At 35.1% G+C, this 18,904-nt stretch overlaps 1 protein-coding gene across 3 annotated transcripts in view; it reads right to left on the bottom strand.

The window, feature by feature from the left end:
* The window catches only part of ZDHHC17 (zinc finger DHHC-type containing 17), a 210,086-nt gene that overhangs the window by 55,967 nt on the left and 135,215 nt on the right, over window positions 1-18,904 (bottom strand). For all 3 annotated transcript variants that reach the window (XM_029204861.1, XM_029204860.1, XM_029204859.1), the window contains 4 exons: window positions 14,111-14,214; window positions 8,424-8,546; window positions 913-990; window positions 178-322 (listed from right to left, as the gene is read on the bottom strand). In XM_029204861.1, the coding sequence (XP_029060694.1) occupies window positions 178-322; window positions 913-990; window positions 8,424-8,546; window positions 14,111-14,214 (450 nt within the window). The remainder of the gene's footprint in view (window positions 1-177; window positions 323-912; window positions 991-8,423; window positions 8,547-14,110; window positions 14,215-18,904) is intronic.

Genomic DNA, 18,904 nt, shown 5'->3' with positions numbered 1-18,904 from the left:
AACTACATTAAACAGCTCAATATCAAACTAACTATATATTTATTTATTCTCTTCATCCATCAGAAAGTACTATTTAAATATCACTAGACTGTTACACTTGTTAACACCAATAATATTAGGTATTTAAACCATGAAGAATGTCTGATTAAAATCTACCCCATTGTGACTTTTTTTTACCTGTCCTTTTGCTATGAGATAAGCAACAATTGAGGTATGTCCAAACTGGGCAGCCAGATGAATACAGCTACATCCTTCTCCATCAATTAATGAAGGATCTGCACCATATTTCATTAGTTGCACGACCATAGATAGATGGCCTTGTCTAAAATGTAAAAGAATAAACACTTAAATATATAAAGTTATTTCAAACAAGAAACTCTGGAAAGATCTTTTTTTAAAAAAATAGGGTAATGGTGGAAAAGATTACACAAATCTTATGTTATTTTAAAATAGGTATATGTCAAGACACATTTAGGATTTTATGTTCTTAAGTCTTAACTGGTATAAACGGTTTTTGAAAATTTATAGATACTCATATCTTCTTTAAATATGTAATGAATAGTTACTATATTCTATTAATCCTATTCCAATATGACCTTAATTGTCCCATGAACTAGATACATCTTTCACTGTAAACATACGTAGGCTGCAAAAGTATTCCAAAGTTTAACACCATCTTATAATTTACTGGATTAATATCAGCATGGTTAATTCCTTAAGGACACTTTGGACAATAAACTTTGCTTCCAATGCAGGTAACACTGGACAGCAATACATTAGCACATTGTTGATATTAATTACTGGCATAACAAGTTATCCCATTCATTTCCTCATATTCTTTTTAAAGCTACTTAGTTATAGATTGCTAAAGGAACCAAAGGGGAAAAAAAAAATCCAGAATTAAATTTAAACCTTGTGGCCCAGTGCAATGGAGTTGAATTTAGGTCTCCTCCAAGTTGATCCACAATAGCACCTTTCGAAATATAGTATCTATAAGACAAAATTTTAAATAATTAAGACAACTTTCATTTTCAATTTTAAGAAACTGTATGAAAAATAAAGAAATGTTTTTCATTTTAGATCTCATGCTAGTTTATGCCTTTGACAATAAACAATCTTTTGTGAGTTTTTAAAATACATTAGCAGAATTTTACATCAAACATATCACTCTCTTTTGTTCCACAAGTAAAAGAAAAGTAATTTTTTAAATTACAATAAAGAATAGCAAAGCCAAATAACAATCATATAAAAAAGAAGGCAGTCAGAGAACCACAAAGATTTGGATCCTACAGCAGCATCAGGTAGAATTTTGGAATTACAACAGCTGTAGAGCAGGCCAGACACATAGCCTACCATGGGTAGAAGCTCAGCTTTTTAAGCTCAGCTTTACTTTCCTCACAAGATTACTATAGATTAAATCAAACAACATATGTGAAAGAGTTTTATACACTGTAAAGTATAACATAAAGGTTCTTTATGATGCCTTATTTGTTATGCTTTTAAAGCTGTGCTGCTTTAAAAAGAAACAGCAACCTCATTTCTTACTATATTCATGTCATAACATCTTGATATTCTCTGAAATGAACAGGACCTAGCTGCTTATATAATGCTTGTTTTGGAACTGATCAATGCAATGAATCTTGAATACAAATGATTTCAAGGCATTTGATGGCAAATGTTTGACATATGTATATTATTGAGGTTCTTAAGCTGTTCTAAGTGATTACTGCTTTAGATCACTAATGCATTCACTCTTAATGCTCATAGTTCCAAACATTTAATATATTCAGTACTTACAAGCTTGATTCAGATATTTTCTGCTTTATACATTTAAGTTGGTGCTTTTAAAGCATTATGCAATGAAGGGCCCAATTCCACTCTATCATACAGTTTGAAGTAACTTAAAATATTTCTAGACTAAAATATTTCCAGTCCAAAACATCAGACAGTCTGAACACAAATATTCAAATGCACCTAAACTGTTTCTTAAGGTACCCAGTAGACATTAATGCAATAATTGAAAATGATTTTTTGAGCCCAAAAAGAAGTACAGCACAGCCAAAGAACAGCTTTGATAGGAAATATTTTCTTTAAAATTCCAACTAGAAAGTTTTTTTAAGCAATTTTATTACCTTCTCTATAGTTAATATATCTGTGTTCCTGAGACGTATTTTTACTCACATTTAAAATCCTTGCTAGGACTATGGCAATGAGTGATTTCCAAACTAGTTCTAAAGTACAACTTTTTTTTAACAAGGATAGGGGAAATTTTTTTTCTGCATGATAAAGAAGAGTAACTTCTATCACCTTTTCATTGTAAACCTCTGGAAGAAAAATACTATATTTTTATAACATGTTATTTTTTGGTAGCTTTAAGACCCTAGTTCAAACTATAAAATTCTGAGAAGATTGTATAATTCTTATTTTTAAACTCAAGCCTCCTTGCAATACTATAAGATGGTTATTATCAAGAAATGTACTTGCGGGTACTAATGATCCCTAGATTTTGAGAAGAGAATATCAATGAACAAGAGATAGCAACAAATACTTGAAAGATGAAAAGCAAAGAGCTAAAACCCAAATGTCTCCAGAGGAGAACACCAATGAGAAGCAAACCAGAATATGTTATAAAACCCTAGAAAGGCTAAGGGATTAAAGGCAATAGTCACCTCAAAAGAAAATAATAAGAAGCTGGACTGTAAACAGAAACACTGGTTCAAAGTCAATATAAGCTGCTGAAAAATTGTTTTCTAACTTATATTCTCACTGAAAGTGAGTGTTTATTTAGCATCACAATAGGCATTTTAGTGACAGGGAAGCAATCAAGCAGCTGACAAAGCCAGACTAGTTTTCTTTGTGCACTGTCATCTTAAAATGTGACTACTTAAATTTTTAATATTATTATAGTGATAATTCAAACTCTTCTATTAAAGTTCAGATTCATTCTAGTGTCTCTAAACTTCTCATGCTCCTGTTGATTTTAACATTCAACCATTCAGTATTTGCCAAAAGGTGTATTCAGTGCATCTTTCCAGAGAAATTTAAGACTCAAGGAATTACATCACAGAAACACATGGGACACTGAAAACGTTGCAATGAAAGTTTACATGCTAAAAGGACATTTGGGAGGTTCCTAAGTCCCACAACTTCCAATCAGCTTTGTTATGTCTCTCCTAAATATGAATGGTCAAACATGACCAGATAGTTGAGGAAAGCTTCAAACATGGAAGGAGACCAAAATAAACAGAAGAAGCCCAAAATAGACAATATATAGAGAAGAAGAACTTAAAAAACTAAAGTTATAATAATAGCCTCCAAAAAATAAGAGAAGGTAATATACTCATGACATAAGAACAAAACATTTTTTTAAAGTGGGGTGGGGGGTAGAGATCAAGACAGAATGCTTCAAATTGAAAATGCCATAGATAAAATTAGAAATTCAAAAGAAGGATTAGAAGATAAATTAAGAACATCTCCCTAAAGCACAATAGCTATAAAAGGACCATATCAATGCACAATAATGTAAACTTTCACAAAGTGGGGAATAAAGAATAAAAGCTTATATGTCGCCAGGGAAGAAGAATAAGCCACACACACACTGTGCTCTCAGAAATTATAAGCTACATATTTTTTAACAAAGCCCCATATTCGTTAACAACACCTTGACTTGAAATCAAACAGAAATCAGAGACTACAAGCATTATTAGTTGTTGTTAACAAAGAATCTTGAAGTAACAGGAGACTGCTGAAGACCAAAGCCTGCACTAATCCTTTTTATTTCATTATATCAGGGTAAAATCTAAGAAATAGTTAAAAGACTTCCACTTGAAAACACTAAGAATATAAGAAATCCAGGCCAGGTGAAGGTCTCCTCCTTTCCAAATTATACTTAAATATCTTACCAGCATGAAAAGTGACCCAACTAACTTTGCTTGAAACAAGCTCCTATAATACGTCCTGATGGAACATAACTGTTACAAGGGACACTTCTCCATGGGTCTCTGGTGGCTCCCATATGTCTTGCTGAGTATATGAGAAGACTGCAAGGTCCTGACCACTCTTTACACAGGCCATTTCTGAGTTATGTTTGCATCAAGCAACCTTGAGAGATGAGGTAATGCCTCCCTCTGGGACAAAGAGCGACTTTGCTTCCCATGTACTATAAAAGCAATGAATATCCACTGTCTGTGCTGCATCGACCATATCAAGCCACTCCCATAGGACCTAGGGAGCTATGCAAATACGATGTTCATGCTATTTGCTGTGCTATGAATAATAAAGTCCTTGGTCTCTACCTGAGTCATGTATCTTCTGCCAGCATCCATGAAATAGTAATATGCTGTAGCTTCTAAGAAGGGTGTAATTCTAGACTGAAAAGTAAAAAATTAATCTTGAGGCTATAAATACCAGTTACTACAGAAAACTGCATTTACTCACCATTATCTTTGTTTTAGGAAAGTAACTTGCTAAACTATGAATTGTAAGAAATTAAGTTTACCCCCCTGATTGGGAGATTGTGATTGACATATATACAGTACTACGTACAAAATAGATAACTAATGAGAACATGCTATATAGCACAGGGAACTCTACTCAGTGCTCTATGGTGACGTAAATGGGAAGGAAATCCAAAAAAGAGGGGATATATGTATACATAAGGCTGATTCACTTCGTTGTACAGCAGAAACTAACACAACGTTGTAAAGCAACTATGCCCCAATTAAAAAAAAAAATTAAGTTTACCCCTCTGAAGATATAATATACACAGACACTGTAGTTATTAACCCATTCTATAGTTAGTGACTTTATTCTGTAACCTCACTTGCCCATAAGTGGTGGAACAATCCATAAGGCAGGCAATATCAAGACTTTTTGTCTGTATTTCTCATTTTAGAGTTTCTTATTTATTTTTAAACACAAGACAAATGTGAATTTTTTGATCAACAGAATGAGATCAAATATGTCTTAACTATAACACTTGAAGCAAAAAAATAATAAAGTAATGCTTTAAAATTCTGAGAAAACTAAGCTTAATCTAGAAGTCAACACTCAGCCAAACAACCAATAAGGTTTGAGGGCAGAAAAGATAGTAACTTCAAAAGATTTACCTCCCAAGCACCCTCTCTCTCTCAGAAAGTTTCTGAAAAACGAGCTCTACTAAAACCAGAGAGTAAACCAACAGAGAGAAAAACCTGAGATCCAGGAAACTGAAACTAACACTGGAGCAAAGGGATTTCCCAGAATGATTGCAAAGGTAGGTCTCAAGACAATTGTTGTGCGTAGCTCTCAAGAGCAAACAGTCTGGGCTGGAACAGAAAGATGGAGAAATTCAGGAATGATTTCATCCTCCCTACTCCACCAAAAAAGGAACCAATAAATTATTTGATACTGTTTGCATACACAGATGGGTTTTACAGTTCTGTCTATGAGTATGGGAACAATTAGTTCCAATATACATAAAGTTAAACAAATGAAAAAAGAAAGCAACTATTATTTCTGACAAAAATAAAAATTCTACAGGAAAAAAACAGATATCATAGAACACTTCTGGGCTCATCAGTGATAATTTACATATGCACAACAATTTAAACTTTGCACAGTAATTTAACTAAAACTATAAAGAGGACAGAGGAAGAAGTATTAGTGGTGAGGTGTTCTAGGACATCTAGTTATCCCAAAAGAGAAAGTCAAAATATAATAACTGATAAATCAAGAAACAGCACAAAAATTGGCAATATTTATTAAAATTCAAAATTCATCCTCCTTACTTTCCTTCTCCTAAGAATTCTACAGATATATAAGAACATAAGCAAAATGGTATGTGAACAAGGTATTATTTACAACACTGTATAAAATAGTAAAAACACTAGAATCAATCTAAATGTTCACCAATAGGTAAACCATTAAATAAACTAAGTCCATACAATTAAACATTATACAGCTTTTTAAAAAGAATGATGTAGCTCTAGTTGCACTGATATGAAAAAATTTAAAGATACATAAATTAAATGAAAAGAGCAGAAAAGCATTTGCTATCATTTGTGTAAAGAAAATAACTTTCTAGATAAAAGTAACAACATAAAAATGTAATATACAAGAGTAAGTACTGAAAGAAACAGCTAAAGTACTGAAGATAGTTACTTCTTAGGTACAGGACCCAGGGGGTGGGGGGGGACTGCTGTTTCCATTCTATGTCTTTAAGTACTATTTGATTTTTTAAAATTGTTTATGTACTATTTTGATTAAAGTAACAGTAATTTTAAAAAATACAGATACTACAGAAGGCTAGATAATTTGAACCAACCCTCCAATTAAAGAAAACTAAAAACAAGCTCAACAAAATAAAGAAATATTTCCTAAAAGCAAATATTTCCTAAGAAGATTATGAGCATTTACCTGGCTAAGATTCAGGAGATTAAAACTGGGAGAAATTAGAAAACTGTTTGGGCACCATCTACCCTAGAGACAATTTGCTGATACAGAAGAGTTGGCCAAGAGGCAAGCTAAGCAGACAAAAGCAAAATAAGGGCTGGGACCCCAAAAAGCTGCACTGTAGGAGTAATTAAGAAACAGAAGTAAACCTGGCTCTAGCATGGTCTTCAGCCACCTGAGTGATCCAGAAAATCTAAAGGCTTAAATTAAAGTTGGGCTTAGCAGAAACAAATGGTATCTTCTCACCTTAGGCCTCAAATTATTCAACAAATAAGTTTTCAAGCATAATGTCTATTATACATTCGAAGATAGGCACACAAAGGAATAATATAACAGATACAGACCCACACAGACTCCCAATGCTATCTTCTCAGACACAGATTATATAATAACTATATTTTCAAGTATAAGACAAGATGGAAAAGTACAGCAACAAATGAATCAAATAATGCAAGTTTAAAAAAAAATTAAAATTCTAGAACTAAAACATAAACAAAATTGGAACTCATTGAATTGATTTAACAGCAGATTACAAATAGAGAATAAATGAACTGGAAGATAAGTCAGAAGTTTCCAGAATGAAGCAGAGAAGAAAAGGACAGTACACACAGAAGAGAGGATAAGAGACACAGCATACAATGAAAAGGTCAAACATACATTTAACTGGCGTTCCAGGAGAGCAAAAAGAGAATGGGGCAGAAGCAATGTTTGAAGAAATAATGGCTGAGATTTTCCAGAACTGATGAAAACATTAATCCACAGAATCAAGAATTTCTTGCAATCTTATTCAGGGTAAATAAAAGAAATCCACACCTAGAAACATCATCATGAAACTGCAGAAAACTAGAAACAAAGAAAAAAAATCTTAAAAGCGGCCAGAAAAAAGAAAGAAAAAAAAGCCTTTAAAAGTGTAATACTTAGACTGACTTCTCAATAGTAACAGAAGCCAGAAAACAGTGGGATGATATTCTCAATGGGTAAAAAACAAAAATAAAATTGAAAGAGCAGCCAACCTAGATTTCTATACCATGTGAAAATTTCCTTCACAAATGAAGATGAAATAAAAACATTTTCTGACAAACAAAACAGAACTTAGACATCAAGAGACCCATACTGCAGGCAGAGGAAAGGTTAGAAATACAAGAAGGGAAAAAAGGAGCAAATAAAATGGAAATACGCTCTCTGGAAGAAAGTGATTCATGGATTTCAATGCGTTAGTTATTACTTGTTTAATCTTTCTTTAGTACTCTAAGTGCAAATTCTTTTACCTGATATTAACATCCTATTTGTCTCTAGACTCTGTACACTGTACTTAAAAGGCACACCTGCAAGCAGTTCATTTCAGATTCATGTCTCTATCTAAAAATCTTATATCCAAATTGCCAGAGACTATTTTAGCCAGATTTACTAACACTTCCTTATCATCGTGACTCCTGCTTATCTAACCACCTCTTATTATTACTGAACAAGCAGATGAACAGTAAGTAATAAAAATAATTTATACTGAGTATATAAAGTATTCTTCATTTATGCTGGTGTGAAATTAGTTTATTATTACCTGCTATTATTAACTCCTCTCTTTCCTTTTGTAGCTTTTACCTGTAGAATTCATATTTAGAATGTAAGCTATAAGTTAGACTGCCTGAGTTAAAGTCCAGACTCCAACCTTTATCAGTTGTATGTCACTGGTAGCATATTTAACCTCTTTATGCTTCAGTTTCCACATCATTAGGACAGCAGTAAAAATTGTTATTTTTCACACAGGGTTACTTCAAGAATTAAGATTTAAGGAAATATACATGGAAAAGCACTCAGCATAGTATCTGTCACATAAAAAGCATTTGATATATGTTAAAAACAATTTTTTTCAGGAAAAAAGTACACAGAATCTATATTTTAAAAGCTATGAATTTTAGAAATTATATGTTTTACAATTATTTCTAATAATTTTATAGTAATAACTAATTACTTAAAAATATAGAAATGCTTACTTGACTAAATCTATTCTGTTATTGATGGCAGCCCAATGGAGGAGCGTAACATTTTCTTTGTCTGGTTGCCGTACATCATAACCTGCTTCCACCAATTCTCGGCAGCGTTCATATATTCCATATCTTGAAAAGAAAGAAAACGTGATTGTTACCACTATTTGACAAGAAATTTAAAGCTGAAAATAGCATTTCCAGAAGAAACTAATGCTCCATTTTGAAACCTGGAAATTAAAATGGCTTTCTCAATATAAAATGTTACTTTAAAGATATCAATATTCCAACGGTTTTCATTACTAACCCATTTTATAATTAAAAATTTTTCATCTATAAGAATGTAATAACTCATGAAGTGGAAGAGAAAAGGATAACATAAATAAAATGTCTATCAGTTATTTGTTTTTCTTAATATCACCACTTATTCTATAAAACACTTAAGGCATCTTATAAAAATACATACAGCTATGTTAAAAAATATTAAATCATAAAGAAGCAGTAACAAAGAGTTTATCAATGATTTAGAACAGCATTGAGAAAAAAGGATATCTTATAACCTCAGGATTCTTTATTTACAAATTTAGCCTCAAAATTCCTAAGGCAAATAAGAAAGGAAGTGTAGGGGTGGGAGCAGGGCAGGTGCAGGAGTCCTGTGCGTTCAAACCAATGAGACATAAGAGAAAGTCTACTGGGAGAATTCGAGGAAAGACGTTCACGCTTAATAAAGGAGAAAGGTGCACGCAGAGAGCTTGACCTTTACCTCCCTTTCTGTTTTTGGTCATTCTGTGGCAGCATATATATTTTTTAAAACTTTGTATTATGGAAATTTTCAAGCATAAGCAAAAATAAAAAGAACAGTACGACAAACCACCAAGAATCCATCATGGAGCCTCAAAAACCATCAACTTCATCCTAAACAAAATACTGGATCCTTGGAAATACGAGACACAAAAACAAATTAAATGAGCTTTGACTATATTTGTAATTTCTTAAAGTGGTCTCCAAAATGGGGAGGTATACCACAGGATGAGGTTGGGGGAAAGGTGGCCTAATAAAGGAACATTAGAAGACAATATTAAAACTGTATTCGTGTCTTAGCTAATAGAGAAAGAAATTAAGCTGCACTAATATTTAATACAGCCTTCAATGCTGCCCTGCAATGGCTCTGTACTACATGTGTACACGTACACACACACACACACACACACACACACACGCACAAGGTAAATCAACCTAAGGGAAGAGCAAGAGTTCCAAAATTCACAGGAGATGACAGAAGTTCCTTCAGCTCTTTGTTCTTTGTCAGAAAATTGTTTACACATGCCCAGTTAAGTGAACTAGGCATATTACCTTAAAGAGCAGAATCTACCTCACACTTTGAATGAGACAAGTGATGATAAAAATCTTTTTAACTATACTGAGAATCGCTGGTTACTTTCCTAACATTTAAAAGTGAGTATGCATTTTCCTTTTAACAAAAAAGACAAGTGTTTCAAATCTGCTGGCTTTTTTGGGGAGCGGAGCACAGGTAGCGATGGCAAAGAACTGTGACTGGTATGCTATCAACCATATACAGTTGACCCTTGGACAACATGGGGGTTACGGGTGCCAACCCTCCTGCAGTCAAAAATCCACATAAAACTTTACGGCTGGCCCTCCATATCTGCAGTTCCGCATCTGTGGATTAGACCAACTGCAGACTGTTTAATACTATAGTATGTATTTGTTGAAAAAAATTCGCATTTAAGTGTATCCAAGCTGTTCAAACTTGTGCTGTTCAGTGGTCCACTGTATTCTTAAGAAAGGTAAAGACAGTCTGTTCCCCCTCAAGGCAAAGAGGGTATTTCAGACACAGTGAGAAACTTAACTACTTTCATTTCAGAAAAACACCTACTATAAAGAGAATATTTTTTTAAAATTGTATGTTTGGGGCTTCCCTGGTGGCGTAGTGGTTGAGAGTCCGCCTGCCGATGCAGGGGACACGGGTTCGTGCCCCGGTCTGGGAAGATCCCACATGCCGCGGACCAGCTGGGCCTGTGAGCCATGGCCGCTGAGCCTGCGCGTCCGGAGCCTGTGCTCCGCAACGGGAGAATGTTTCTATCATTATACAATATAGTTTCTGAAAGATCTTATACAACAACTGTAAAAACATTCTTATGTGGGCACACTAAAAAATTCTGAAACAATTTTCTAACATGTGTGAATGCATTTGCTGTAATTACAAAAATGTCAAAACCTGATTAGTTTGCAAGAACTATCATCAGAAAATGTACATTTACAAGGTAAAGTTTAGTAAAATCTTTACTTAGTGAATAGTACTGAAAAGTAATTACTGTAACTTAATAAATGCAGCATATGTTGTAATTCTTCCATTAGGGAATCATGTATCTTTGTGAGATTTATATTTTTTTCAGCCAAAAAATCATGAAAACAAAGTATCTAAATAAAATAAATTTAGGATCAGATTTCCATACCACTGTAACATAAAATATTAAACTATCTAAAATAATAATGAGGAAGCATATTTAATTATACTACTCTTACTGTAAATAAGGTTAATTAATGAAAGACGTTAGAGTAAGACCTAAAGAAATATATACCCTAATTTCCCCCAAAATTATCTGCAAATTTAATGAAATTCTAATTAAAACCCCAAATGAATATCTCATGAATGTCCCAAGTAGAGCCCTAAAATTCATTTGTGAGAGTAAAAGACCAAGAATAGCTGAGACAATTTTGAAGACTAAGAAATAATTAAAACAATGTGGTACTATACAAGATTAAATGGAAGAAAAAAAGAGTATTTAGAAATGGACCGCAGAGTGACATCACCATCATGGTGGAAGAAGACATTCATCGTTTTGTGCCCCCTCCAACAATAATAATTCAGCCTCTATCCATGGACCTCTGTGGGCACTATGGGATCCAGCACCATCGGCCAAGAGAGCTGGGAGAGTCTCACCCACCCATGCATTGGGTACCAGGCATACAGACCTATTCCTAGCTGTGGACCCTGCAGTGGCCCACGAACTGGCTCCAGCCCCTCTCAGCCACCATCTGGTAGCCCCAGTCCCCACTGTCTTACACAGTCACCACAGATGACAGAGCCTTTCTGGAAGTGCAGGTTTCCAGGGAAGGTCCAGCACATTGTTACAGGAAAAAAATATGAGTTTGGATACACTGAAGAGGAGTACTTAATCATGAGCTGCATGACTAGGGGCGGGAAGGGGCTGGGAGAATGGCAGATGGGACTCTTGGAGGACATTAAAGGGACACAGGTCTCACTAACTTCTTTGCAGACTCCATCAAAATACATAAAGAACTTTTACAAACTAATTATAGAAAGACAAAAGAACTCAAAATAGGTATATTTAAAATGGTTAATTCACACAGGAAGAAACCCAAATGGCCAATAAACATAGAAAATATATTCAATATCATTTGTAATCAGAGAAAGGCCAATCAAAAGACAGAAAAACCATTTCACAGCTATCAAACTGACAATGACCAGTAAGTGTGACAAAACTAGAACTGAGCAAAAATGCAATGGAAAAAGAACTCATTTCCTGCAGACGGGGGTATAAATTGGCACAGCCACTTTGGAAAACCATTTGGCAAGAACTGGTAAAGCTGAAAAAGAACACACTGAACAAGTCAGAAGTTCCACTTGAGTTGTCTACCCTAGAAGAACTTTTGTTTATGTGCACAGGGGAACAGGTAGTGAGACATTCACTGATGCGATGCTTGAAATAATGAAATAGTAGAAACGATTTAAAGTATACCTCAATAAGGAATGATAGAATACTACAAAGCAGTTAAACAGGACAGATTAGGTCCTTATTTACCAACACTGATAAATCACAAAAGCTATATAGTTTTTTTGTTTGTTTTTAAAAAGCAAACTGCAAAAGGATATGTAGTGTAGAATACAACTTATGTAAATGTTAAGCATACATTACAATAGCATATTTTGTTTACAGATGTTTGTAGACATGTACAGGAATGTTCATGAGAATGATTCACAGCAATTTCAAGAGAGGTTTCCTCGAGGAGATAAGGAAAAGAGCATGCTGAGCAACCTGCAGCAATTACAGCAAAATGTTAGCATCTGCTTAATCTGACAGTTATATTCTTCTCTATACTTATCTGTAGGATTGAAATGTTTTAAAATTTAAATAAATGTTTTAAAAGGTAGAAATTACAGACAGCACACATAGATACTTTTCAAGAAAAAGCGTAATTAGAAGGGTATTTGAGGAATAAAGAAAGGTGGTTGTTTTTTTTCTTAACATGAAAGATGCTGCAGTGTATTTGCTGATGGAAATCATGCATTAGGGTGAGACACATTAATGACAAAGGAGAGAAAGAATATATTAATAGGAGCAAAGTCTCAAAAGGAAAAACCAATGTAGAGCAGTATAATTTGTTTGCTAAATATAGTTGGGACAATGTGCTTTGATTTTTGACTACATACAACATTCAGGAAAGTAGGGTGACAGTGGACTAAGGACTTCCAAAAGTTTGCCTCTCCACAAAAGTAATGAAAAAACTGGCAGTATCAACGTTTTCAGAACTCTGGAAAAGTTAACAAAAGGCTTTCAGCAATCCAAGGGATCTTTAGTCAGGAAAAACAGCTGAATTTCAGGAAGAACAGAGGACTGTGGTGTTTTAAAATACCACAGTCCCATCCTCTGCTCCCCAGCAGCCTTGAAAAATAAGTTGTATTCCTGGTACTGATAGCAGAGTGAGCAGAATAGGAATGGAGTTCCTTCAAAGCCTCATTCTCAAAGAGGAGTCATTATTTCACCTATATGGTGGTTCCCTGGAAGAGTCTACTTGAAAGGCTTATCTATTAGACCTCACCCAAACTCATTAAAACCTCCTTTCTGGGATGTTTGTCAAATGTTTTAACGTAACAGTTGTTTGAGAGGATGGAAAGCAGTTGGGACAAACAACAGACAAATCAAAAAGCTTAAGCAAAAGCTGAGGAATGAGATATCCACAGGGGCTTGAAAAGCTCAGACATATTCTTGGGAAGCTAGAAGGCCACGCACATGTTCAACGAAGACTGGAGAAGGCCCTAAGCTCTCACTTCTGATTGACCTTGAGGTTCTTTGCAAGCAGAAAGTGAAGGCTAAGGCAGAGCTGTAGGCTGCCTGGCTGAGTGCTGAGTGTCTCAACTTGCACTTGCACGAAGAGTTCCTTGACAAAGATCAAGACTTACTGGTTCTAGGGATTTAAGAAGTCTCTGACCACTAACTAACCAAGTAGAGACTTCACTGGGCACACATGACAAAGATACAGACTTTATAGAATTAGTTCAGAAATGTTACAAACAACAACAAACCCTGCAGAACCTGATACCCAGAACTGCCATGTTACATTATTTGAACAGTCCAGTTTTCAACAAAAAATTATAAGACATGCAGAAGAGCAAAAAAGTATAACCCATGGGGAGCAGGGGGGAGCAATTAATAGAAACTGTTCCTGAAGAATCGCAGACATTGGACTTACTAGACAAAGACTTTAAATCAGCTATTTTAAATCTGTACAAAGAACTAAAGGAAAGTATGAAAACAATGTCTCACCAAGTACAGAATTATCAAATAGAGAATATCAAAAAGAGAAAGAAATGTAAATTTCCCTTAAAATACAGATGTCAAAGAAGAAAACAACTGCAACAAAAAACTTACTGTGTAGCCTTAACTATGTCCCACGTGCTGTAATCATCAATATGAGTTTTCCGTCCAAGGGGCTCACCATATCCATGGCTATAATGGCTTTGAGGTTTGATTTCCTGTTGAAGAAAAAAAATTACATAGAGATAAGAATTGAGAAATGAAGTATGAAAATATTTCAGTATTTTACTATTGCTTTTGTGCTGTTTGAAGAATGTTTGTTATTTAAAAGATTAAGTTTAACCTTATGCTGATGTCTGTACCCTTTGGAGAAAAAGCATGTTCAAACAGATCTACCCCTTACACATAGTCTCAAAACAGAAAAGCTACAAAACTGTAAATCAGTGACAAATCAGTAACTGAAATTCATCTTTAGCTCCACAGAACTCTACTTCTTCATCAAATCAACTCTCATTCTCTCAGACCAATTTTTCTACTATTCCAGCATAACCCCCTAGCTCTAACACTCTACTTCAAAACTTCCATCACATGCCAAATAAAGACTAAGGTCCTAAAAAAGGAACCCAGGTATATTATTCTCAGATATCACCTTTTCTTATACTCCTTCATGCTGAGGGCTTGTTAAGGCATCTACTATTAGGTGAATAAAGAACAATAGGGCATTCCAATAAAATGTAAATCTGCTTGAGTAGTTCTAAAAATGTCAACACCCTTAAAGAAACTAATGTTTATATAAAAATTTAATTAAACAGCTTTATAGAATATTACATCCATTTAAAACTTATATGCTATGTGCAATTTTCTATTTAAAATACAAAATTTGTTATGCATAGTCAGCTTCCTCAATATAGCACTAAGATACAATTACTTCTTTTATATGAAAACAGAAAAATTGAGCATGTTTGGTTCTACTACCATCCGTTCAAATTTCTATGATTCTGATATTTTTCTCTTACAGGCACACACACATAAATGAAAGGATAAGGCATAACAAGATATTTGGAGAGAATTAAATCCTTACAACAATTCATTCTCTCTTGGCCACTGATATTTAATAATACAAATTTATGGTATTTCATTGGAGAAAAAAGTCTATTATCTTTAGCTCACTCTAGCCATTTAATCTATGTGGAAAATTCCAATACTGATTGGTTTGAACCATACATTTAGAAGACTATCAACAATATTACTGAATATTTTCAACAATAGGGAATTTAAAAGTTTCACAAAAGCAAATTCAGCTTAGTATATAACCTTTCCTTATGAAAATGCCACCGCCAATATTAAAATACCACCGTAATAATCATAAATCCACATTTGCAGAAGAAAGAAAATAGACATCAGTCTTAAGCCGAGATTCACAACATGTTACACATACTGCATATAATTTACTAAGTGATTTTTTTGAGAGATTGTTCTTGGACTCCATTAAAATAGAACTGGTTGGGCTTCCCTAGTGGCGCAGTGGTTGAGAGTCCGCCTAACGATGTAGGGGACACGGGTTCGTGCCCCGGTCCGGGAGGATCCCACATGCCGCGGGGCAGCTGGGCCCGTGAGCCATGGCCGCTGAGCCTGTGCTCCGCAGCGGGAGAGGCCACAGCAGTGAGAGGCCCACATACCGAAGAAAAAAAAAAAAAATAGAACTGGTTAAATATGAACACAAGCAGGTATAGTATATTGGGTGTATACAACACTCTGAATAATTGATGAAGCTAACCGATACATAAGACTTACCCAATTTAATTTTTTAAAACTGTTCTATTTAATTTCTCCACTGAACTCCAGTTCTCAACTTCTCTATGCTCTATATTCAGTGGAGCAAGTTAAAAGAAAGACATTTCTCAGATCAGTAGCACTTCCTTTTTTTCTAAATTTTTTCTGATATTATTCTCCCCTACCATAAGGAAAATAACCTTTTAAACTTTCAATTCTAACTTTTTCTATAGGTCCATAAGACATCTGAAGGAAAATAAAAACCTGGCCATAGTTTACAAGCAGAATGGAATAAAATGTCCAACAAAACATGTACTGAAAGTCTGCTATAAACAAAGTCCTCTACAATGTACTGGGACCCCAAGCCAGGACAGGATAAAGCTAGTGCAAAGTTTAAGAGAGTGCCAAAAAACTCAATAATCAAGATTTTTTAAATCTTTTAAAAATCAAAACAAAACAAATCCTAAACATAAAGATTTTAAATATAGACAGCAGTAGTATTGCTCGTTTTCCTTTTGTGTCAGGCTCCACTGTGGCTTGAAGCAGTACTGCAAACCAATATGCAAATACCAAATATGGTCTCTTGCCCCCAAGGCCTTTATAGTCCAAAATGGAAGGACAAAGTAGATAAGAAACATAAGTCAAAGATTAGAAGCAAGAGCTAAGTTAAAACTTAAATAAAGATAACATGAGGGCCAAAAAGTAATAATATAACTTTAAAAACTATTTCAATATAAAAATCTGCTAGGGCAAACTGCTATTATTTTTTACTAAGGACAAATAGGTTGTTTTTAGAGGCAAGTAACAAATATTCATTAAATAAAAAAATAAATCTCTTTTTAAAGCTTACTACTGTAATGCTTTCATGTGATTTTAGTTTTATTTTTATCCCCAGAGACCTATTATATATAATGATTAAATTGTATTCTCAGTTTATCTACCGTCCATTTTGCCCCACTGACAGTGCCAAATGTGATCTTCCAATGTACTAGAAATCAGACTTTTTTTCCAGTAACATTTAAAAATTAAATGCATTTGTTTTATCACAATTATATGGTTTTTATTTGTTTACTTCTACTTCTTAGTAAAGGAAATATGATTTTTTTTAAAGATGGCTTTACATATATCCTTAGAGTAATTTTCAAGAGGTACAGTTATTCCCACGAAAAAGGTAGAGGAAATGGTGTTTAAGCAAATCTCCAACCTGTTGTACTATTTTTTTTTTTAATTAATAACACGGGGCTTCCCTGGTAGCGCAGTGGTTGAGAGTCCGCCTGAGATGTAGGGGACACGGGTTCGTGCCCTGGTCCGGGAAGATCCCACATGCCGCGGAGCGGCTGGGCCCGTGAGCCACGGCCGCTGAGCCTGCGCATCCGGAGCCTGTGTTCCGCAACGGGAGAGGCCACAACAGTGAGAGGCCCGCGTACCGCAAAAAAAAAAAATTAATAACACAGGCTTAAATTCTTTGTCTCACTTTTAATCACATTGGAAACTGATTCACCTCTAGAACTAGTACCCTGCCAATCTGACAAATGACAACACTCTCTATCAAGATAACCACCACTATCACTAGGCCTAGGAATAACAGTTGTGATTTTTAAACTTTAAAAACATAAAATAAAAAATACCGTGTTAATGTAAATAAATATATCCTATAAATGTATAGATATTAATTTTTTAATTATAAATTTGCTATTATACATCAGATAAATTTTCAACATATAAATATTTAATGACACTAAAATCCTATAATTTTTCCTTGATTTTAATGGGAACCAAGATGCAATTTAATTGATATCTCTGCCAAGGAAAGTAATACTAATTAAAAAATACATATGTAGGTCATTGTAACTTTTAAGAATGCAGTAATTCCATTAGAAGCAGCATGGTATAATAGAAAAAGTCCTTGACTGAGAGGCTAATGAATTGAAAGTCTGCCATTCTCTTACCTAGGCTACAACCCGGCAAGGCAATTAACTATGGTAGGATTCAGGTCCCTCATCTGTAAAAAGAGGAGGATGAATAAGATCAGCTTAGAGTTCTACCCAGGTGCCTCAAGGACCAACATCAGGGCATCAAAGAGCTTGATAGTTTCAGCTCCACTCAATTCACTCCCTTCTTAAAACAAAGCACTTTGTTATTTAGCCTCTTTTTTAGATACTGGGGCTTTACATAATATTTCTTTAATAATAAAAAAAAAAGATTTAGCTCCTTTTTAAAAGTTTAAAAACCACTAGATTAGAAGTCCTCCAAGATCCCTTCTAAGGCTAACATACAATGATTTTATATATTGGAATAAAGAAATTACAGCCACTGGAAGGATCCTTAAGGTACCTAAATTGACAGCCAAAGGTTTTTATAGCCCTAGGAGCTGCTGAAGAGAACTAGAAGGAGAGAAAGCACCTCCAAAACCTGCTGCTCAAGTAGCAGACAGGAAGGAGAAGAGCTGGGACAAGCTCAGCTGCCATACACTGCTGCTAAGAGAAATCAATACGATAAAACTCAAACTTATACGGCAGATACAGGCAAACTCTGGATGGCATATCAAGATGCGTGTTTATAATACGTGTTTATTCACATGCCTGGATGGAATTATATAACCAATAAACTAGTGAGCAAGTGTCTGTGTGCAATCTAGTTAATACAATCTAGTTAACTTTTAAAAAATACTAGACCTATTAATCTTTAGTTTACATTCATTTAAAACAAAGAGGGGGCTTCCCTGGTGGCGCAGTGGTTGAGAGTCCGCCTGCCGATGCAGGGGATATGGGTTCGTGTCCCAGTCCGGGAAGATCCCACATGCCGCAGAGCGGCTGGGCCCGTGAGCCGTGGCCGCTGAGCCTGCGCATCCGGAGCCTGTGCTCCGCAACGGGAGAGGCCACAACAGTGAGAGGCCCGCGTACCGCAAAAAAAAAAAAAAAAGAGGGAGGCAGCACTGATCAAAGAATCCTCTATGGCAGGGGTCTCCAAGCCCCGGGCTGCGGACTGCTACGGAACCGGGCCACACAGGAGGTGGAGAGCGGTGAGCGAGGGAGCGAAGCTCCATCTGCCACCCCCATCGCTGCATTACTGCCTGAACCATCCCCCCACCAGGCCATGGAAAAACTGTCTTCCACGAAACCGGTCCCCGGTGCC

This window comes from Monodon monoceros, unplaced genomic scaffold (assembly GCF_005190385.1).
Source record: "Monodon monoceros isolate NGI ecotype Baffin Bay Population unplaced genomic scaffold, NGI_Narwhal_1 Super_Scaffold_6, whole genome shotgun sequence".
Lineage (NCBI taxonomy): Eukaryota > Metazoa > Chordata > Mammalia > Artiodactyla > Monodontidae > Monodon > Monodon monoceros.
This window is presented reverse-complemented; position numbering and strand designations above follow the sequence as displayed.